The sequence below is a fragment of the Diplotaxodon limnothrissa genome, linkage group LG3, assembly GCF_057381915.1.
Source record: "Diplotaxodon limnothrissa isolate DT_005_m linkage group LG3, D_limnothrissa_male_GT1.1, whole genome shotgun sequence".
Taxonomy (NCBI): domain Eukaryota; kingdom Metazoa; phylum Chordata; class Actinopteri; order Cichliformes; family Cichlidae; genus Diplotaxodon; species Diplotaxodon limnothrissa.
Window position 1 is genome coordinate 27026632 of NC_140598.1, and position 24012 is coordinate 27050643.

Genomic DNA, 24012 nt, shown 5'->3' on the forward strand with positions numbered 1-24012 from the left:
CAAAGGAGAGAGAGATAATTTGGTGAGGATAGCAGAGTGATAGAAGAAAGAAGTGTGTGGAGAAGAAAAGAAAAAGCAAGGGGAAATGAGTTTTGAAGTAGAGGACAATAGAGAAAAAGGGTGGGTGAGAGGGGAGATCAGAATAGGAGACAGGGTGGAGGGGAGAGAACATACCATTATAAAGTTGCTTTAATAGAGAAGGTACGTCCTTGGGGTCACCATCAGCTTTCCACCAACTGTGTATGCTGTTAGAGGGTGATAATCCGTCAGCACATCTGGATCCAGCACAAGAAGGTCTGCACAGGTGTGTTCAACAAGCTCATAGGACCTGAAATGTTCAATGTACCAGGAACTCAGTCTTTTACAAATGAATGTCACCTCCTCTGCATTGACAAGAATGGTCACAATCTTGTGGAATTCTGGGAGGCCACTGCATTGCCCAGCAGATAAAATCATGCCCGCCACATACTGTGTCCCAAAAAGATGAACGGTTTTAGACAGAGACACACTGTCTAGATGAGGGTACTTCTTTTGTATTTCACACTTGATTGATGGATCCAATTCTGAAACCCTGACCACTTTCACATTGTCAACATAGAGCTTTGGTTTTAAAAGGTTCCCACTATCCAGATGGTATGCCATCATTTGCTGGTGTTTCAAGGAAAGAGTTAGCAGCACATTTTTCCAGTTGTGAGTGTCATGGACCACCTTTTTAAAGAAGCTATGTTTTGCTTCAAATCTCATCGTCCACAATTCCACTAACGGCCCATAGCAGCGTATAAGATGTGGGTAGTGGTCAATGAAGTGGTGTTTTGGCCTTAGTCTGAAGTCCGGAAAGGTACTGGTAAGCAACAAGCGATGATCCAGTAGTTTGCAAGATAAATAACACAATGCTTCCTCAGTGAGTCTGTTTGAGACAACAATGTCAACAATTTCCTTGAGGTCCATTAAAATCTCCCAAGCTGGCTCCTGTTCTGGTATCTTACATCCAATTATAAAAGGAAGTAAGCGCAGCAGTGTCCAATTTTCATGTCCATTACCAAAAACTGTTCCTTTCTCAAAGCTTGTTTTTGGAATTTTTTGAGGCTTGTTTACTTTGTCCGAATATTTGTAGGGAAATGATTTTATGAAGTTGTTTAATGTATCAAATGTAATGAACCCTTTTGAGATCAGCTTTTTTAAACATAAGGACAACTCCAAAGGAATGACGCCTTCAAAAAGGTCATGCAAAATATCTGGAGGAAATCCGGTTATTGGGTGAAAGAATAGTAAATGTTTGCTCAGTACACATTCCCTTTTTACCCCATTAACACTTTGGAGGTTGTCAGTTTGCCTAAGCTCTTCCAGAAATGAATTGTGTTGATCAACACCCCTCAATTGGAAGTCATTAACTTCAGTCGTTGCAATTTTGTCCCGACTTATCAAACAAAAGCGACAGAACTTGTCAACAGTAAAACTTTCATAAAAGCCTGCCAGACCATGTGCACCAAGGTTATCTGCGCTCACACAATATACAGTGCCCTTAATAAACTGGCTTACAACTTCCACAAAATTTCCCTCTTCTTCTAGACACCTTATATCTTTAATCAGTGGCTCAAAAAACTTTTCATAACCATATTGTTTGACATCCACACTTTTACCTAAGAGAGCAAGCTGAATTGAACAAAGATTAGATCGAAATCTGGGTGGTAAATTAAGAACTACCCAATATACTGCAGTAATCTTGTGACGTTTTCTAGAGGTGCCCAGTGGGTTACAAACTTCAAAATCATCAATATACAACCCCAAACTGATACATAAGTTTTGTTGTCCCAGTAACTTATTGCCCTTGTAGTACTTGCCGTCTTGAAATGACTTAAAGTGTCCAGATAAAGCTTCTTGATTAAATACAATTTGGTCCAAAAAATCTGCCCGTCCCAGTAAAGTCTCAAGTATCTTAGTGACAGATATATAAACAAAAGAGTTTTTATGAGCTGTGTTGTACAGATACTCTGTGGGTTCTACAACAGAAAACTGCTCTTTGAAATATATATTCCTTCTGTGATCTGTAGATAGGGAACCTTTCTCCGATGTTGTTAAAAGCAGTGGATTAGTTTGAACTAGGGCATTAGAAATGTCTTGCAAAACACAATCATTTACTTCTATTTCATGCTTTGAAAGGATCTCTTTTACACTGGTGAGAGTATGAATGTTAGAGAAAGAGAGCAGGTTATGGAAATCCTCTACAATCTTTTGTGTTGCAGCTCGAGAAACATGCAACACTGTTTGCATACACAGAAAGAGAGATGCCAGTTTGTGTTCAAGTGTCTCACTATCCACATCCTTTACAATCTTGTCAAGCTCATCTGGTCTCACAAAATTATAAGCTGATGTTCCTGCTTCACAATCAGATTGCTCACTTTCAATTATCTCATCTTCAGAAACAGTTCTTGCAATTGTTCGAAAATCCTCAAGTGTACAATTTTTATGGTTTCGACTTCTGTGAGAACTGAAGGTTGGGCGAATGTTTGTTTTAAAATTACACCTTAAAAAGGGACATTGTACGGTTTCTCGGTTCTTTAAATGATGTCCAAGATGGTTCCAAAAGGTTTTCTCACTGCAAATCTCCTTAAAGTCACACAATTCACACTGAAATGTGGAATTTTTGTGGATTTTTACTATTGAGTGTGACCTTGAGAGGTGTGATCGTAATGCTCCAGGTGTTTTAAATACACATACACAGTCTGTGTGAATGCATGGCCAATGTGCACCTTGTCCGTGATGAAGGCGGAAATGTTTCAAAAGAGTCTCTTGACTGGAGCTTGTGAATTTGCAAAATCGGCACTGCATGAAATCCACCCCTGAAACACAAGAGACATAGTCAATTTTGCCAAAAGCACTTTTGCAATGGGATAAAACATCCATATCTAACACACAGAAGGAATCCATAGATGCAGGAGCTGAATACATCAACAAGCCAAAACCAGAGACATCATGAAAAAAATATGTAAGGAATCATATTAACTTACATATGACCACTTGTCTACTATATCAAGTATATGATTGATAACATACATGACATGTAACATAAATGCAAGCTTGAATTCAAACATTTTTTTGTTACTATGATAAAAAAAAAATGCAATAACTATAGAAAAAAATAATACTATCTGTAACACAATATACATCAGCAACACACAATCATTCCTTAAATATTGTCTCCTTCCCCATTATGTAAAAAGCTCTGAAAATGTAGCAATCTTATAATACAGAGCATGAAGTACAACTTTAATTTGCGTGTGACATTAACTTACAGTACATTAGGCAATCTTACACCAGCTGACAAACTGTCAAGTCAGCTTTAAACATTAAAGTAACAGTGCTGCACCGGATAAACGGTGACTATTGAAAAAGTGAAAAAACAATATTAGACAATATGCAAGTTACTTATATCACTGTCATATAATTGGCGCACATATCCTACACCGACCCATGAAAGCGTCTCCATGGCAACGCGTGCTTGGCCCAGTTTGTTGTCAATGTTAACATAACGTTTTCATGCAAAGATAACATTGAAACTGGTTACAAAACGGGTAATAAGCTAATAAGTTTTACCATGGCAGAAGTGCTGTAAAAAGCCAGTGTGAGATACCGTCATTTAGTGATGTCTGTCTAAATATCAGAGTGTTTAACATTAAACATTACTTTTTGCGCTGGCCACTACTCTGAGCTAAAGCCTTCAGAGGCTGCTTGTAGCCCGATTACGACACAGCGGCGCGACGAAGACTGCCCAAATTCATAGTGGACTCCTCTAAATTTGTCAGAGAAATACGTCCTCCTTATAATAAGCATCTCTTAAAATGTTTGCAATATTGAAACATTTCAATATAATGTAGAAAAAAAACGAGAGAAAAAAAGTTACGGATCGGACTCCCCGATCCTTATTGCGCATGTGCAAATTCTACCTGTGGAATTAGTTTTAATATTACTCTTTCTGGGTCACAAAATAAACTTTTAAGATATTTTCAGGCGTTAATGTAGCTATGTAAATTGCTAATATCTGTTCAGTTTATTAAGACAACATATACTTGCAAGAGTGCGCCGACGCTTTCGGAGACGTCTGTTACCCACCAGCTCGATAGCTAGCCGGGGGGGGTGTCAATTAAGTCACTTAGATAACTTAAAAATGCTATTGTTGGCCTTTTTCAGTGTTTTACTAGTTCCATTCTCCCGGGTCCTCAGGAGGATGCAGCCTAGGCGCTTGTAGAAAATCTTAATAACACATGTAGTTAGCTTACCTGCTAGGGTAAATGGTCGGCAGCTCCAGCACCTGTCCAAAAGAATTATACACTCCAACTGCAGAAGTGAAAATCCTCAATGGTCGAAAAATTGCAATTTGCATCCAAATCCAGCCACGATGGTTCAAATTTTCTTAGGAGGTTTTTAGTCTAGAACACATGGTAAACCACTATCACACAGCTCAGGTCTGCTCAGGCTCAGTTGAAAGTCCGTTTGGTTTAGTTCAAACTTGTTCAGACCACATGTGCCAGTCATCTACGGGGTTTCCCACTGGTTCCCAACTTGACTCAGAAACTCTGCTCAAAAGTTGATAATCTTTGTTATGCTGTCTAGAAAATCTTAGTTAGGACAACAATGAAAGAAATTTGTTGGGTAGACAAGCTTTTTTAGGTTGTAAATAGAAAGTTTTATTTCTAAGTCAGTTTAATTTAAAAACTTTAGTGAAATCAACAATTGCTAGTTATCGTTTTTACAGTGTGTGAATGGGTGAATGACTGAATGTAGTGTGAAGCGCTTTGGGGTCCTTAGGGACTAGAAAAGCGCTATACAAATGCAGGCCATTTACCATCGATTCATTAAAATCCTGAATTGATTTTTTAATACAAATTTATTTTGACCAAAATGCCAGAATTTCAGGATAAACCTCACAAAATTTCAACAAATAACAACAACCAAACAGCTGAAATAGTAAATGAGAGCAGGAACACGATTCTGCACAAAGACGTAAACACAAAGCGTGGATCCACCGACGGATCAGAATCAGCGAGATGTCGCCTTTCTCTCACGACAGCACGGACACGGTCGGGGCTGAAAGCCGACAGCTCGCTGATGTTTCGGTGGGTCCGTGCTTTGTGTTCATACCCTTTGTCCACTTGATTCTGAAGCTGCAGGTTTTTTCTCTCTCAAAACAATATTGACTAAACCAGCAGCAAAAGCAGATCCAACCCTTCACATAAACATCGTGATAATTTCCTCTGACTTTTGCTGTTTTACTTCCACAACAATAAAATCACACTTCATGCACAGCTCTCTCCCTCTCTCTCTCTCTTTCTGTCTATGTGTACTTCAAGAACAGTTTCCCGTCAAAAAAATCTATTTTCTGCATTATTCGCTTGTTTATTACGCACAAGTCTACCGTTGTTTACAGCGCTGTCGGCTGCTGTTTTTTCCCTTTTACATAATTCTGAAAAGAAAGTCTCGTTTTTGCTGTTCAATAGGCTACTGAACAAATTCTTTTTAAAATTAAACTTTTTAAAATTATGCGAAATTTCAAAACGCTTAGCTGTGTCTCTAATAAAACCTCTGTAACTTTGCTCTGCTTCACTTCAGCAGCATCAGCTAAGGTTCATATGTTGATTAATGGTTTTCTTTCGTTTTCGATGTACTGCTGAATTTTTTATAAAATCCCAGGCCAGGAAAATCAACTTCGTGTTTTTCTGTGTTTTATCCTCAGCTACTTTGACACAAAGGCATCTGCTGTGATGCTCACACCTTTGATAGAGTCTAGCAAGTGTCAGCTTTTTTTATAGATATAAAAATATGGAAATGTATTGATGCAGGACCTGAATGATGATATATGGAATGTGGAATATCTGTCCATGCTGACAATATTGATTTGTAACTTAAAATTTGTTATTTTAACTAATAATCTTGTCAGCATAAAGTTCTTTATTTGGAGCACAGATCTACAAGAAAGATAAGTTACTGAAACGCACTTGTGCTTAAATTCCATATCACTCTTTGGCAATATTGTGAGTAATGTTAAACTTAAAGATCATCTCTGCCTCCTGATCTGTTTCCTGCTGCCTGCCACTGAAGGCAGTGGGGAGAGGTAACAATTAGGCAGTGCATTTACCGTGGCATATAATGTCATCTTTTCTCATTACAGTCCACTTTGACCAGCAGGTTTGTGACAGGTGGCTTAACATACTGAGCCAAGGAATCTAAATATACATTTGGCATCTCAGTGGGGCTACCAAAAATCATCACCTCAGTCTTTTTATCATTGAATTTTAAAAAGTTAAGAGACATCCAAGCCTTAATGTCATCAAGACACTGAAGTAATGGTTGTAAGGAATATGTGCCTTTTTTCTGTGGAGGGACATATATCTGACAGTCATCAGCATAGAAGTGAAATGCAATGCTGTGTTTTCTCAGTATAGATCCAAGAGAGAGCAGATACAAAGAAAAGAGAAGGGGGCCTAGAACTGAGCTCTGTGGGACACCACACAAGAGAGGAGCGGAGGACGGCACATGGTCACAGAGACTGACACAAAATGTTTGCCCCGCCAAGTAGGACCTGAACCACTCAAGTGCCCACCCAGTGCTCCAAATGACAGAGTAAAATGCATGATCCACTGTATCAAATGCAACTGTCAAATCTAAAAGTACAAGAACAACACAGTCCCCAGCATCAGTGGCTAAAAATATGTCATTAAAAACTTGTAAAATGGCTGATTCAGTGCTATGAAAGGGTTTAAAACCAAATTGGAAAATGTGTAAAACATTTTGCTTTTTCAGGAAGGTCATTCATTGACTGTCAACTCTCTTTTCAAGAATTTTGGAAAGAAAAGGTAGTTAGAAGAAAGGCCTGTAATTTGCAAGAATCGTACGATCAAGAACAGGTTTTTTTTAACAGGTGTTTGACTACAGTATGTAAAAAATTTTGGGGGCTACATCTGACAATGTGCTCAGCTCGACGGCACTCGTGTCTGACAGCTCGGGTCGTGTCGTTCAGCCAGGGCTCAGATTTAGTTTTAGAATGGCTGGATTTTAATTAAGCAATGTGCAAAGCAGTCCAAAGCAGTCTGGCAGGTGGAATAAAATCATGAGCTCAGTTCTGGCTGCATTAAAAATCTGGGATTTTGCAGTTCTGGTTAAAACTGTTGAAAACTGCTCAGCAAGGGAGGAGTTAAAAACTCGACAGCGCCGAGCAGCAGCGTGAGGTTTAACTGAGGTACAGGCAAGAGGAACTTCAAACATCACAGGACTGCAGAAAACACAGCATCACAAATCTCTACATTAAAAACAAAACAAAAAACCCAAAACAAAACATGAGATAAAACAAGATCAAGTGTGTGTCCACATTCATGTGTGGGACAGGTCACACATTGCACAACATTAAAAGAATCAATAAGGCCTTAAAAGCCCTTTGCAATGGGCATATCAGGACAACACACATGAATATCAAAACCCCCAACAATAGAAACACAATCATATTTTGGCATGTATTCAGCCAAGATGTCAGCAAAGTCCTTCACAAAGTACTTATTGTATTATATATTTAATTTTATATGTTATAGAAGTGACAGATTTGTAAAGTGAGGCAAATTATGAAAACAAACAGTCACAAACCTTTCCCCGAACGTTGCGATGGGAGAGCCAGGCTCTTCTGGGAGCCGGTGTTCTGGGAATTTCTCCTACCCCGTAAACCGTCCTACCCGTTGTTCCTGAGCATGTGCGCGCATGCACACAACACAAAAAGGGAAGCTAAGCGCATCCGGCTGTGATTTCACGCTACTCCATTGTCATATTTGCAGGAGAATAGGTAAGTAGTAAGTACTAGTACTTTTTATTGACGTTGATACTTGATTTTTTAAGCCTTTGTGATTGTTTGTCAATATTAAAGTGAAGTTGCTATCTGCTTTCTGCACAAAACTGTCGAATTTGCAGATTCGGTGAAGTCTGCTGTCAAGTTACTGGACACGTGGTATTTGCACAACACTTTTGAGTCCGCAGCTTCGGTGTTTTAAGGCTTTTTCAGTAATCTCGTTATTTAATAAGTTTAATTATTTGCATTGTCAACTGCACATATTGAAGCTCATAAGAAAATGTTTACTGACATTCGTAGATATGGAGAAGAAGTGGGAAGAGATTTACGCGTTCATTTCTGCGGGCTCCTACCCTTCAGGATATGACAAGGCTCAGAGGCAAAACCTCAGAAGATATGCCTCAAAATTCAAACAAAAGGGTCAGTAATTTATTGTTAATACTAACAACTCATATATGTGGTTTTTTTTTTTTTTTTTTTTTTTTTTTTTGGCCTGTCCCGTTTGGCTCTTTTGCCATCAGAATTGTTGTCTAAAGGCAAAGAAAGATGCCCAACAGATTTACTTTACCAAACTGACCATCCCAGCCTTGCCGTAATGGTCCATTTGATTCACCTTTTATTGTTTATTTTATTTTCACTTACTGAATACGGGACAGACTTGACTGGGGGAAAGAAGGGGAGAAAGAAAGAGAAACAGCTGAGAAGAGGGACGGGGGAGAAGGGCAAAAGACAAAAACCAACAGAACGGGCAGAGAAAAAAAAATGCATATATCAATCACCTGGATCACCTGCTGAGAAAGAAAAAAGAAAGCAAGCAGAAGAGAACAAGAGTAATAGAATAAACAACATCACAATGATATATGGGAATATGACAGTAAATACTAAATGTTAAACATTATTGTGCAGCACATAAGATCAACAGAACACAGTGTGCTTTGAGGTAGGAGCCAAAAAGGGTGTAGTTTGTGGGTGTGATCACCCGTGTGTACACCTGTGAGCATGGACGCGCTTGTTTTTTGTTTTTTTAAAAGGTTCCTTCATGTAATAATCTGCTAGAGGGTGTGGGGGGGCCACAGCCCCGTCCTCCAGGGCTTGAAGCAGGTGTGGAGGAGATCAAAACTCCAGACATCCAGAGGCCCCCAGAACACAAGAGACCAAGGAAGACCAACAGAGGGGCAGCTGCGCCACTGTCCCGGAAAGAGCTGAGGAGAGTCCCAGATGAGGGCTCACTCAGCAGCCGCGGAGCAGAAGCCAGGGGGAGTTGCAGTGACGCGCCCGTGAGCTCCGCCGGCAGCCAGCTGCGCCTGAGTGACCGAGCCCCAGGCCGAGAGGCCGGGGGCACCCCACCTCCGAAGTGGCCCGAGCGAGCCCCAGGCTCCAGGCCCCGATAAGCGGCCGCCAAGGAGTGAGCCGGTGTGTACCTGGACGCCCATCCCCGGACACAAAGAACCACCAACGCACCGATGTCTGAGGGGGAAGTGGTGGTAGGGGGAGATAGGCCTCCAAACCTTGGAGGGCCTGAGATGTCCCCAGAGAGGTGGCGCCTGACACCCAACCTGACATATAGACACAGACATACAGGCACACACAGATACAAACATCCATTCCCACCCTCATGCTCTCATATGCACTTACTCCACACTCAACCAACGTGGAGACAGACATAAAGAGACGTTGTACACACGATCACACTCCCCAAGCGTACTCTACAAACCGGGTCTAGGTGCCCCCGCCCCTGGAGGGGGGAACTGCACCCAGACCCAGGTGGTGTTACCCTTTTCCCTGCGGTGGGGGGAGGCAGACCGCCCCGACTCCGCAGCAGCAGGAAGGCTCCACACTCCAGACCGCAGTCGGACGGCCAACTCCTCCTCCTAGCCCCCCCGCTCCAGCAGGCCGCAGAGAACGGGGGTGAGAGAAGACTCCAAACCTCCCTCCACCCGCTCATTGTAATGTTGATGCATGTGTGTTCTAAGGTGCATTTAAAACCCAGGAGGGCATGGAGCTACCTGCCAGAGAGCAGCAGGTAAGCGCATGGTCCCTCCTGCTGGCCCTCAATGTCTACGTGTATTTAAAATTGAGAGGTGGGCAACGATGCCAGGGGTGAGGTGTACACCCTGATGGTACTTTGGACTCCGTGTATCGTGCCCACCCCCAAGATCCTATATGTATGTGTAATGAGAGTGTGAGTAATGTGAATGTCTAAGTTGTGGGATAAAATTGAGGCAGAGGCAGCCAGAAGGGGACAGAGGGGGGGGTAGCCTCCTCTGCACCCTGGTGACATACCCCTACTCCAAGGCCCTGCATGTGTGGGTGGTTGTGGTGGAGCGGGAAGAGGGAGGCAGCTGGAGATGGGGAGGGAAGGAAGGGAGGGGCAAGTGACCCCTCCCTGGGGCCAGCTCCCCCGCTGACCCCAGTAGGCACCCCCATACTCCGCGACCCGCCAGGGAAAGGGGGCCCAGGCCCATCCAGACCAGTGCAGCAGCGCCGCCCGGCCCCACAGAGCCCGGGACAGTCCACCCAACCCCACCACAGAGAAAACTGCACCCACCCCACCATCCACTCATCTTCCAGACTACATAAGACAATAAACACCCAGGCTGAGATCTTCCTCCACCTCTCCTGTATCTCCCCCTCCTGCAGAGGGAGCTCCTGAGGAGAGGAAAGCTCCTGCAAGATGTGACAATCTCCCCCACCAGTTGAAGAGCCCCCCAGGTGGCTCGACGCACCGGCGGCACCCTGCTCCAGGGCTGGGCCCCCATGCACCCACCCGCCCACAACCCCGGCAACACACCAACCAGGACCCAAGCCCCCGAGGCCCGGTCCGGGTCCCAGCCCAGAGACGGAGCGCCCCCAGAACCTCACGCCCATCCCGGACCCACCCAGGGCCAGCCAGTCTACCAGGTCAGTAACCCACGTCCGTCAGCACAGACCCTCCCCTAGCCCCGCTGCACGCAGCCGTGAGGAAACAGTCACCGGAGAGCCAACAGAGCCCCTAACCGGACATGACCGCTACCCCGGGTTGAGCCCCCCAAGGAAGATGCCTCCGGGGAACCCCCCGACGCCCTAAGCCTGTCCCTACCCCCACACCAATCACAACAGTGAAGGCGGGACCAAACTATGACCCCCCACCCCCACTAGGTGATGGAGCTGATCAAAGGAGCCCAGAGCAATTGATCTGATGTGGTGGCAGAGGCTGTATCAAGACTAATGTAATCTAATAGATCATTTCTATATTGCTTAGAATTAAGATTATTTTTATTTTTCCAGTTCATGAGGACTGTTTTCTTGGCTATGCATAGGGCAGTGAAAACCATATGGGCGATATTCTTTTCTGAAGTGACATTATCTAAGCTGCCCAACAAACACACTAAGGGGGAGGTTGGAATGTTACATTTCAGACACTTTGATAAGTCTTCACATATCTCGTGCCAAAACTTCTGAACTGGTGGACAGAACCAAAGAGCGTGGATATAATTGTCCGGTGAATTGGTTTGGCAGTGTGAGCAGTTGTTGGTAGACGTAAAGCCCATCTTGAACATCCGATGACCTGTATAGTGTACTCTATGTAATATTTTGTATTGAATTAATTGAAGACTGGGATTTCTAATTAGATGAAAGGTTTTTAAGCAAGTCTGAGACCAGAAGTTTAGGTCTAAGTTAACTGATAAATCCGCTTCCCATTTTGCAATAGGAAGTGATATTGATTCATCTGTTTTAGAAAGCATTCTGTATATTTTGGATAGTAATTTGGGGGGTTTAAGAGTAAGAAATTGAACCACACTTGGTGGTGTTTGTAGTTCAAGTTGACCCGGTTTAAATTTCTTTTTTACTATGGATTTAATTTGTTGATATTCTAAAAATCTTTTCTTGTTGATCCCATATTGTGTAACTAGTCCGTCAAATGAAATAAATTCTGTTCCTTCTAGTATATGTTCTAAATATTTGATTCCTTTATCACTCCAATCTGAAAAGTTTATCATATTATTGTTTTGTAATATGTCAGGGTTGTTCCAGATAGGTGTACGTTTGCATGGGATTAATGAAGACGCTGTCAATTTTAGAAACTCCCACCATGCTGTCAGAGAAGAGCTGATGTTGATGCTTTTAAAGCATTCATGTCGTTGGATGTTTGAGCTGATAAATGGTAGGTCTGAGATCTCTAGATTATTGCAGAGTGCTTGTTCTACATCTAGCCAAGGTTCATCTAAGAGGGTGTGTTTTAGCCATCCTGAGATAAACTGAAGCCTGTTGGCTAAGAAGTAGTGCTGAAAGTTAGGCAGTTCTAATCCTCCTCTATCCTTGGTCTTTTGTAGTGTTTTTAAGCTTATACGTGGGGGTTTATTTTTCCAAAGGAATTTGGACATACATGAATCTAGAGATCTGAACCAATCTTGTGGCGGTTTAGTTGGGATCATTGAGAATAAATAATTTATTTTTGCTAAGACCATCATTTTTATAGCGGCAACCCTTCCCATGAGTGATATGGGTAGACATTTCCATCTAGCCAGATCATCTTCTACCTTCTTTAAAAGTGGGATATGGTTTAATTTAGTTAGATCTGCAAGCTTGGGAGAAACATTAATACCTAAATATTTTATATTTCCCGATTGCAGTGGTGTAGAAGAGGAATTATGGAAGGAGCAATTAATCGGTAGGACTGTAGATTTTGACCAGTTAATTGAGTAATCTGATATTCTTGCAAAAGAGTTTATCAATTCAATCACCCCAGAGATATTGGTTTGTGAATTTTGGAGAAAGAGTAACACATCATCCGCATAAAGGCTGATTTTATGTTCCACGTTCTTGCCTTTTATGCCCTTAATTACTGAATTCTGTCTAATTGCTGCTGCTAGTGGTTCAATAAAAATTGCAAATAGTGAAGGGGAGAGTGGGCATCCCTGCCTGGTGCCCCTCAAGAGACAGAAGCTGGAGGATGTCTGGTCATTTGTTCTAACACAAGCTGTTGGGGAATTATATAATATTTTTAACCAGTTTATGAAAGAGGATCCAAAACCAAATTTGTGTAAAGTTGCAAATAGAAATTTCCAGTTAACTCTGTCAAATGCTTTTTCTGCGTCTAAAGAGAATATTGTAGTTTCTAGGTTTTTACTGTATGAGTAGTCTATCAAATTAAGTAATCTACGTGTATTTGTTGATGAGTGCCTACCTTTTATGAAACCAGTTTGGTCAGGATGAATTAAGAGGGGGGTTATTTTCTCCAGTCTCTTTGAGAGAGCTTTGCAGATTATTTTAAGGTCTACATTTATAAGGATATTGGACGATAGCTTGAGGGATATACAGGGTCTTTGCCTGGTTTTAGCAGGAGATTAATGTTTGCAGAATTCATATTTGATGGAAGTCTGCCCTTTTCTTTAATTTCCAACAACGTTCTGTAGAAAACTGGTGCTAGAATTGACCAGAATTCTTTGTAGAATTCTGCAGGAAAGCCATCTGGACCTGGAGCCTTATTATTGTGCATACTTATCAGGGCTTCCTGGAGTTCACCTGGTGTCAGTGGTGAATCCAGTGCCATTGCTTGAGTGTCCAATAATTTTGGAAGAGTTATGTTGTCCAAAAACTGATCAATTTCTTTTTTAGATGAGTTTATTTGTGGTGAATACAACGTTTTATAGAAATCCCTGAAAATGTTGTTTATTTGTATCGGTTCATATAATGTGTTCCCAGATGAATCTTGAACAGCACATATAGTTGTTTTTTCTTTATTTATTTTTAGCTGGTTTGCTAGAAATTGACCGGATTTATTACCATGTTCATAATTTTGTAGGCGTAGTCTTTGTACTAAGAATTTTGTTTTTTTATCAATTATCTCATTTAATTCTAGTTTTGTTTTGCGTATTTTGTTCAATGTTTCCTGATCTTGGTGGGACGCGTAGGCTTCTTCTAGTGATTTGATGTTTTTTTCTAATTCCTGAATATTTTTGTTTTCTTTTTTCTTTTTATGTGATGAGAAAGAAATTATTTTACCTCTCATCACAGCTTTCCCTGCTTCCCATAGAACAGAAGCTGATGTTTCGGGAGTGTCATTATAGTTCAAATATGCAGTCCACTCTTTTTTAAAATATTTAATAAAGTCTTCATCTTTAAGTAGTGATATATTAAATCTCCAGTTTTTTCTTGGCGTAGTATTATTCTTGTGCATTAGTGTTAAAGATACAGGGGCATGATCGCTGACAGCTATAGGGTGAATCTCAGTGTCTGAAATGTCGTTCAGCAGTGAGCTGCTGACCAAAAAATAATCCAGACGAGAGTAGGAGTGATGGACATGTGAGAAAAAAGTATATTCCTTACTGGTGGGGTGAAGAGAGCGCCATGCATCGCAAAGACCAAAGTCGCTCATATATTGTTTGATTATATTTGTGGACTGCCAATTACGCTGAGTTCCCGATGTATTGAGCCTATCCATGTCTTCATTTAGTCCAAGGTTGAGGTCACCTCCAAGAACAAGTGTGCCATCTAAGTGTTCAGAGAGTGCACTGAAAAAACCGTGAAAGAATGAGGGATCATCAACATTTGGACCATATACACTTGCAATACATAGCTTTTTATCACGTATAGATAGTTTAATGATTAAGAATCTGCCCTCTGGATCTATAACTGTATCGAGTACTGTGAAATTAATATTTTTATGTATTAAAATTGCTGCTCCCCTTTGTCTAGAATTATAACAAGCTGAGAACACATTAGGAAACTCAGGTGTTTTAAGTTCATTCGAACCTCTAAGAGGTCTGTGGGTCTCTTGTAATAGGACAACATCTGCCTGTAGTTTTTTGAGTTGGTTAAATATTTTTAACCTCTTTTCTCTGGAGCCAGCTCCATTTATATTCCATGTAATGAACCTCAGTGTACCCATAGATGTTTGTGTATAACTAGGGATGTATGATGTGTGCGTCGCTTAGACAGGTGGAGAGAATACGTCACTTGTTCATAAATAAAGAGAAGGAGAGAGAGAAAAAATGTGTGGCGAGATGCTCCCTGAGTCTGACTTTGTGTATGCATAGTTACTAATATGAGTAGGCTTGGCTTAAGTGTGTGTGTATCTTATATGACTGTGTGCGCTGTCTGACTGATGTAAATGTGCTGCCGTTGAGCGCATGGTGCGTATGTGTCGAAATAAAGGATGTTTGTGGATGAGTGTCGAAGCAGGTGATCGAGGCAGTGAAAGGAATAAAGAAAGAAACCAAGGACAGGGGTGAGCAGCATAAAACCAAGAGGGGGAAAAGAGAGGAGGAAGAAAAAAAAAAAACGAGAAGAAAAAAAAAACAGAAACAAAACGTAAACATTCCAATTAAATCACTGACGGAGAGTGACGGTGTTAATTCTGCGATGAAATCACACTTTAAGATGCGATTTGATACTGGTAAGTTAAACAGATGTTAATGCAAGTTAGTGTGAGTGGATAGGGAAATGGTGTAGCTGATTCTTATCTGGTGTGAGGTTAATACAGCCACGGAGTGATGTTGGGGTCGCGGTGGAGCTGTCCGTCCACGTACAGCCGGTCCACAGCGATGACAGCGCGGGAGCCCTTCTGGATGAAGCCGCGTCGGATTGGGAAGAGGACCCTGCGTCGTTCCAAGATCTCTTTGGGGAACTGGTCGTTCACGCTGAAGTCCGTTCCTTTTAATTCCCTGCCGCGGCTTTTCACATGTTGCTTTTGTTTGAAGTGGCCGAATTTGGCCACGATAGGACGTGGTCTCCCGGCCGTAGCCCGAATGGGGCCGAGGCGATGTACCCGATCGAAGACGATGTTCTTCACAGTGTCCTCCGGCAGCTTCAGGTGGGTTTTGATGAAGCTTTTTACCGTGGTCTCCGCGTCCTCTCCAGCGGCTTCTGGAATACCAGAAAATACCAGATTATCACGCATGCTACGAGCTTGTAGATCGATAACTGTTTCTTTTATTTTTTTATTTTCTCTATTGAGCTGGGTAACATTATCTGTGAGACATTTCACCGACTCCCTTAGCGTGGCATTTTCAGCAGCAAGCGTTTCCACCTGCTGCTGGCTGTACTCCAGGGATTCTCACAAGCATTTAAATTCTCGGTGAAGAATCTCCACCAAGGACAGCCTTGCGTCGAAACTGGACAATCGCTTGTCGATTGACTCCAATATGTCGGCAATATCTTTGCCGGCTGGCGATGTTGAGCCGGGGGAATCTGCCGGGCGTTGTCTTTTCGACGACGGCGTCTCAGCTTTGGCCGGGGAAGCTGCACACGGGGTCTTCTTCATCACGAGATCCTGAAAGCACTGATCGATGTAATCTTGGAGAGTCTCTAAACTCTCCTCGTTGTTCTCCAGGGTGTTGGAGATTATTTAGACAAATAGTGTTAGTTATAAGACAATTGATAAGTGTATTTGGTAATGCTGAAGCTTAAATGAATTTGTTCAAATCTAAACTACCATTTGCTTTAATTTTCCGCCAAAATCTCCGGCGTCTGACGTCAGTTACAACATGAGTCGCTTACCTTGTCCGTCACTTCCGTCACTTACTCACCTGCTCCGTCACTTCTCCTGCTCCGTCACTTCTCCTGCCTCTCCGTCACTTCTCCTGCCTCCTCATATATGTGGTTAAATTAATTTCTAAATATATATTGTTTTACTGCAGATGGAGAACTCTTTGTTGGAACCAGAAGAGTAGTAAAAACCATGGATGGTGCCAGGAAGATATTTCATGAGTTTCATTCATCTCCAATTGGAGGACACACTGGCACACACAAAACGCTAAATGCAGTGTGTTCCAGATTTTACTGGTTTGGTATGACAGTTGACATTAAAACATGGGTATGTATTAACTGTTTGTACTGTTGTTAAATAGTGTTTAAAATAAGCAATTTTTTTTATATCAGTTAAAAGAGAAACTGTACACTTGCAAAATATAAATAAATATGGTTAATTAGTGATATTACAGTAATAACCTGTAGGCCTGGCAGAGATTTGAAGACACGCACACAAACTATTGTTGCTAAATAGTTTGTTCGTTAGAGAATATGTCATTAAGTGTTTTTGTTTTTTACAAATGAGAATGTTGAACATTTACGTGAACTCCATAAATATTTTTACCTTAAAGATTCAGGAATGTGACCAGTGTCAAAAAGTTGGGAAACCACTGACTGCTGTGCAACCGTTGCAGTGTATTCAGGTAAATATTATGCCCCGTTTACCCATCAAACTATGCTTGTAGCTCATATTCATAAAGGCAGGAGGGTTTGCCAACTAATTTTAACCATCAATGTTAATGTGTACATTATACAAATTGTTATTCAAATTATTAATTTGTCCTTGATAGGTGTCTGAAGTGTGGGAACTTATTGGTATAGATCTTACTGGACCTCTTCCTAAAACTTCAAGCGGCTTCCAGTATATACTTACTGCAACTGACTACTTTTCAAAATGGGTTGAAGCTTTCCCATTAAAAACGAAATCTGCATCTGAGGTAGCCCAGCACTTGTGCTCCATTATATATAGACATGGCTGCCCCAAAAGGATTTTGTCAGACCAAGGCAGAGTGTTTGTGAATGAAGTAAGTGTTAAATAATTTTCAGTTACATTTTTTAACTTTACTTCACTGGGGTCAAAGATTTTTTCTTGTGTGCTTGTATAAGCAGTATAACCTTGTCCTTATCTGTTGAAGCTCAACTCTGATCTTTGCAAGTTATTGCAAATTGAAAGAAGTGTCACAGCAGCATACCATCCACAGACCAATGGTCTAGACGAAAAGACCAATGACAACATAAAAAGGTATGCCTAATTTTTATCTATCAGTTTTTAATAACATTACTTATGTTATTCAAACTTAATTGTTACTTAATAATTTATTAATTTCTTTACTTCTAATTAAACTTTCTGTCTTACTTACTGTGTTTACATATTTCTATGCCTGCATTTAGAGCCCTCCGAAAACTGGTGAATGACCAGCAGAATAACTGGGATCCGTATCTAGAGGCCACCCTGTTTTCACTTCGGTCAAAAGTACACACCACAACAAAATACAAACCTTTTTTTCTGATGTATGGAAGAGAGGCAGTATTTCCATCAGAAGTGCCTGCTCAAGTGCCGGTGAGTGTTTGTCAAATTCTTTCTATGTTAGAACTAAGAATTGAAACTATTTAAGAAAAAAACCCAGTAATGTCTTTATGAATATGATATCATCTTGGTTTAATTGCTAATATCTACAAAATTTTAGATTTCCAACATCATTCTGCCAGACGACAAAAGGTACAGTGACTATGTACAGTCTGAAAGTGAAGCACAACATGCAGTTAAAGAAACTGCACAAGAAAACATTGCGAAGTCACAAGACAAGCAAAAGGTTGCATACGCCAAGCGGGCCCTGAAAAAGTACAAAAATGTTGTGTACAATGTAGGGGATCAAATTCTGCTTCTAAATATGAGGAAACGTGGGCGAAAAGGAGGAAGACTTGAACCGGATTTTTCAGGTCCCTACACAATTGATGACTTCAGTGGAAAATGTGTTAGACTGAAAAACGCTGAGGGAAATACTTTAAAAAGTCTATACAGTATTGACCACATTAAACCCTATAGAACAAGCCACCCTGTCCAAGTCTCAACTCCAGCTGAACCTGTTGAGAGTAGCCCATCTTCTGAGATGTGGCCTTGCAGTCCTCAGCATCAACATGAAGCGCTGCAAAATAACAGATCCTCTGTCATTCAGTTTGCACCAAAAATAGCTCAGGTAAAATCAGTCCAAGCACCAGAAGAGCTTGTACCAGTGACCCCCCAGAAACCCAGCACGCAAGAAAAAGGTGGCATAGCTAAAAATCTCATTCTGACCGGTTGGTCAATTGTTGCCTGTTTGGCTAGTCAAATGGATAGAATGTTTGATTTTTTTCTCCCCTCTTGCTAATGTTGACCTGTTGGTCCAATTTTGGCTAATTTCTGATTTACATAAAGCTACTCCCCTCTGGCATGTTTATGTTGTTGGCCCGTTGGCCCTTGTCTGCTTGTGGCCCGTTGGCCATTGACCGTGATTTTCAAATGGCAACTGTTATTACTAAAGAAACTTATCATATTTTGTTTTTTAGTGAAGTGGCTTTGGGCTGCAAAAGACACCGGGCGTGTGGAGGCAGTCGTTGGGCCATACAAATTGTATGACTCTTCTTTTCGCACACTGGAGGATAGTGGGTGGCTTTCTGATGAGGTAAGTGAAATAATCATTTTTGGTCCTAGTGGTGGTCTGTAAAAATAAGGTCATTGATGCATACCTGCACTGCCTCATTAAGAAACAAAAGGCAAGTAAGAACGTATGCCAGTTATTTCACAAAAGTATTTTATACAATTTTGTAATCATTTAAAAAAAATAAAAAAATCTTGCATTTTTCAGAACCCCGTGTATCAGTTGTCTTGCGTTGTTGCAACCTCTCTGTTTTCTGTGAAGTTTAAATGTGTCAGCAAGGTAATGTAGATGTTATATTGGTTATATAGTGTATGTTATGTAAATAAATCTAAACCTTTATAAACTTAAAAATATTCAACAGATGTTGTTTCCGGCTGAGGACATTTGGTTGTGCCCACTGAACTCTGGTGCACACTGGATCCTTGTGGTACATGTTCACACCTCATGTGTTTTTTCTCTTTTTTGTTTTACTGTTCTTTTTAGCAGCATATTCTTATTTTGAAAATGCTTACAATTGATTATGTTTACTTAAGTGAGTGTAATAAAATGGTAAATGGCCTGTATTTATATAGCGCTTTACTAGTCCCTAAGGACCCCAAAGCGCTTTACATATCCAGTCATCCACCCATTCACACACACATTCACACACATAATAATACACATATTCTACTAAATACAATTTTTATTTTAGGTTGTCAAAATCTCCTCACAATCTGTACTGCTGTTAGACCCTCTTGGAAATGAAGGTTGTTATGAAAGGAAAGTTATGCGTAACTGGAGGTATTCATCATTCATTAATTATCTGTTTAAGGTTGTTTGGTTTGTGGGGTTCTTTTTTTTTTCTTTTTATTTAGAGCAAAATGCTGGCTACATTTTAAAAACTTGTTTTGTTTTTATTAGGAATTTTCTGAAGATGAAAGGAAAGGAAGAGTCCCGAGTGGATTGGAGAATGGAGACTCTGCCACACAACAAGCAGATGGACTCCAGCAGTTGTGGAGTTTTAGTGTTGAAGGTATTTAATAAGCAACTGTATTTAATGTATTTAACTAGAATTAAGTTAATCATTTGCAATTACTGTAACATATTTTACAGTTTGCCAAACACTACCTTCTGAGTGGAGAGGTTACTAGGGTGCTGTCCACTCCAGAAGCCATTGGGCTGCACCGCACTGAAATTGCTTGCGAACTGCTAGAACATCAAAGTAAGTTGAGTCATGTGCTTTTGTATTGCAATAGCACTTTCAGTTTTGTTTAAAACTGTTAGGTTGAACGTCAGTGTGTTTCTAGGTAATGCTGATGACTACTGTGTGGTTTGTTCCATGCTGGAAGCCGATCCTGAGTCCAGTATGATTGAAATGGTAAAACAAATAAACCACAAATGCAATATACAGTGGCTTGCAATAGTATTTGGCCCCCTTGAACTTTTCCACATTTTGTCACATTACAGCCACAAACACAAATCATTTTTAATTGGAATTCCACGTGAAAGACCAATACAAAGTGGTGCACACGTGAGAAGTGGAACAACAATCATACATGATTCCAAACAATTTTTACAAATGAATAACTGAAAAGTGGGGTGTGCGTAATTATTCAGCCCCCTGAGTCAATACTTTGTAGAACCACCTTTATCTGCAATTACAGCTGCCAGTCTTTTAGGGTCTGTCTCTACCAGCTAGAGACTGGTAGAGACATTGGTCTTTCACGTGGAATTCCAATAAAATTGATTCATGTTTGTGAATGCAATCTGACAAAATGTGGAAAAGTTCACGGGGGCCGAATACTTTTGCAAGCCACTACAGTAATTATTTTCTTATCAAATTCATAATGTTGGTTAACACACTTACACACCCCCCCCCCCCCCCCCCCCCCTTCTCCCTCTTCAGGTGCAGTGCGAGTTTTGTTCCAGATGGGCACATTTTGGATGTGCTCAATATGAGAGCAGCCTGGTCAAGTACCTGTGCGACAAATGTGCATAATTTGTACACGTTTCTTTTTCAGTTCTTTCTCCCTGTGTTCTATTGGATCTATAAATGTCAAATATATGCATCTGTAAATATATTCAGTAAATATATACTGTAACTATAATGGAGTGAGTTCATTGTCAAAGTTTATATAGTCAGGTGTTCCAATCACTTCAGTGGTGACAGCTGTATAAATTAAGCACCTTGGCATGCAGACTGCTTCTACAAACAAGTGCCAAACCATGCTACTGTTGTTATTATAAGCTAGAAGCATAATTCTGACGGGAAGAATTACGTGCCAAACCATGCTACCGTTGTTATTATAAAGTAGAAGCATACTCTGACAGGAAGAATTACGTGCCAAAACAGAAATACAGCAAGCTGTCCATACCTGAGGCCTTGGAAACTGCCAAGCAAAGACTCACAGCCTTGGCCAGCCACTTGAGGAGGTACACCAGAGAGATAGAAGGCAGAAGAATCAACCAGCTGTTCTCCACAGAACCAGCAAAGGTGTACTCTCAGTGGCAAGGGAACAATAATAATAAGAGAACAGCACCACCAAGGCTGGAGACGGAGCAATACTGGAAGAGCATATGGGAGAAGGACGCAACCCATAACGGCAATGCTCAGTGGCTAGTGGATCTGAGGGCAGACCACAGCGACCTCCCTGAACAGGGTCCAGTAACCATCACAGTGGCAGATATCCAAGAAAGGGTCTCCAGTATGAAGAGTTGGACAGCACCAGGGCCCGACATGGTTCACGCCTACTGGCTAAAGAAGCTGACTGCACTCCACGAGCGTCTGGCAGCACAAATGAACCAGCTGCTAGTTAAAGAGAGACACCCGGAATGGCTAACCGAAGGTCGGACGGTCCTGATCCCCAAGGACCCCAAGAAGGGACCAGTCCCCTCCAACTACCGACCAATAACCTGCCTCAGTACTACATGGAAGCTCCTGTCAGGCATCATATCGGCTAAGATGAACAGGCACATGGGTCAATACATGAGCGGGACACAGAAAGGAATTGGCAAAAATACCAGAGGCGCAAAACACCAGCTACTGGTAGACAGAACAGTAAGCCGAGACTGCAAGACCAAGCAAATGAATAAACAACCTAATTCGTGATAGACCTTTGACTCTGTTTTGTTTGAATCCAACTGTTTTTTGCAGATGTGCATAAAACATGTTACTTTTAGTATTGTTATCATTATCATCATTATTGCACTAAATATATTTTAAATAAAGGATACTTTGATATACATTCTACTGTAATGTATTTTCTTCACCCTAAAATATGTTTTGAAATGTATTTTGGTTTGAAAGAAATATATTTTCAATTTCAAAAATATATTTTTTTGGAGCATCACAAATATATGGTAAATATATTTACCATATATTTGAAATATATTTTGGCCAGGAGAAATGTATTTTTTTTACCGTATGGGGCTGCTGATGCATCCAGAGCGGAGTCGGCGCCACCATCGGACTGCAGCATGTTCGAGTCAGGGGTCACCAATGTGGAGGTAAACACAGACAACACGAGAGCTCTCGATAAACACTGCTCGTTTATTACTCATCACCACAGAACTGAACACTTTCCCTCCAAAACACAGCAACAATACTTCCTGAGAACTGGGTGTGAGTGGAGCCCTCCACTGGTCCACCACAATGTCACAATTACAGGATGATCTACTAACAGTGTGCTTTAATCTCTCTATGAAGAAGCCACTTCAGTTCAGTAAAAATCAGCTGGAGAGCAGCTGTGAACAGCTGACTCTTCGATGTGCTAAAGAACAGAAAACATGATTTCCCATCAGACCATGAGCAACAGTCAGGCATGTAACACAGTAACACTTTTATTTTTTACATATTCAGCAGAGAGTTAGCTGTGTGCACCATTAAAAAAATAAGAAGCGTAATTCATTTCAGCTTCATATAAACTGTATTATGGAGGAAAAATAAGTGGGGCTCACCTCAAAACACAGCTTGAGGACTGACTGGAGTTTTAGGACAGTCTCTTCAGTAAATCGCAGCTCTTTAACATCAAAAGACATGTTTGAACTGCTGCAGATGTTAGTAAATCTGACCCTAACTGTTCGTTCTTCTTTAAAATTCAAACTTAATAATGAAGCAATATTTTTAACAGGCTGTTCCTGTTTATATAACCTCCATAAAACAACAGGGTTAGAACACATTGTGACAAAGTAAGATGTTTGTTTTGTAGTCCATCTTCTGCACAATGTAGTTTCAACAGGCGGACATCCGGTGTCACGTTGTTACAGAGAGACGAGTGTATGGCTGTTCCAATTCTCAGCACCGCTCCTCTCTTTTCCTGACTTCTCAGCAGTTGTCCTCCCCACGATGACGTTTTCATCGAGGCCAAGGAAAAGAGTTTAGGAAAAGGAGATTGGCGCTACTTTTGAAATAACACTCCACGGGGTTGCATTGTGCAGCTTAGTCACGTGACCGCACAGCAACAAATCACAGCGGAGTCAGATAAAGGGGGCGGAGCAAAGTGTGTGTGTGTAGGAGAGGAGTCGAGCAGAGAGAGCTGCTTTTTCATGAAACGGGAGTAAAGTAGTAAACTTACTGGAACATATACCACTACCAACGTTTGGATCGATATCTGCATCGATCTGCACACCCTTGTCTCCTGGATCCTAGCTGAGATCAGCGTGAACCACGTGGGTCTCTGCTCCCTGATCTGTTTCCTGTGTTTGGAAAGAGTTCCAGCTTCATCACGGAGTTTCTCTCGGTTTGTGGGCTCGTCTAAAGGTAAGCATCGAGCTAACTTTAATGTGGGTTCAGTTTATGTTGAGTTTAGCTCTGTTGAGAATAATAGATTGCTTGGTAGACATTGGAGTTAGACAGACTGTAGAGTTTGTGATTGCTTGCAACATCATAATATGGCGGTTGCTGGGGGGAAAGAATACATAAAGAAAAATAGTCTTGGAATATGAACAAAAGGATGGGGTGCAGGGCAGGAGAACAACCAACCCCCACCCCAGGACATGAAGCCACAGGTACAAGCCTGGGGGAGCGCAACCCCAGGGTGAGAGTAGCTGTTATAC

The 24012-nt window shown here is 41.3% G+C and overlaps 2 protein-coding genes across 2 annotated transcripts in view; both read left to right on the forward strand.

Moving 5' to 3' along the window:
* The window catches only part of LOC146635147 (uncharacterized), a 43251-nt gene that overhangs the window by 16459 nt on the left and 2780 nt on the right, over positions 1 to 24012 (forward strand). The window lies entirely within an intron of this gene.
* On the forward strand, positions 18232 to 20956 carry LOC146635149 (uncharacterized). The gene is made up of 10 exons (XM_085345484.1): positions 18232 to 18607; positions 18887 to 19002; positions 19052 to 19093; positions 19186 to 19257; positions 19340 to 19405; positions 19670 to 19758; positions 19879 to 19990; positions 20071 to 20179; positions 20265 to 20335; positions 20864 to 20956. Exons 1-10 carry the CDS (start codon positions 18232 to 18234, stop codon positions 20954 to 20956), a joined length of 1146 nt encoding a protein of 381 aa, XP_085201610.1.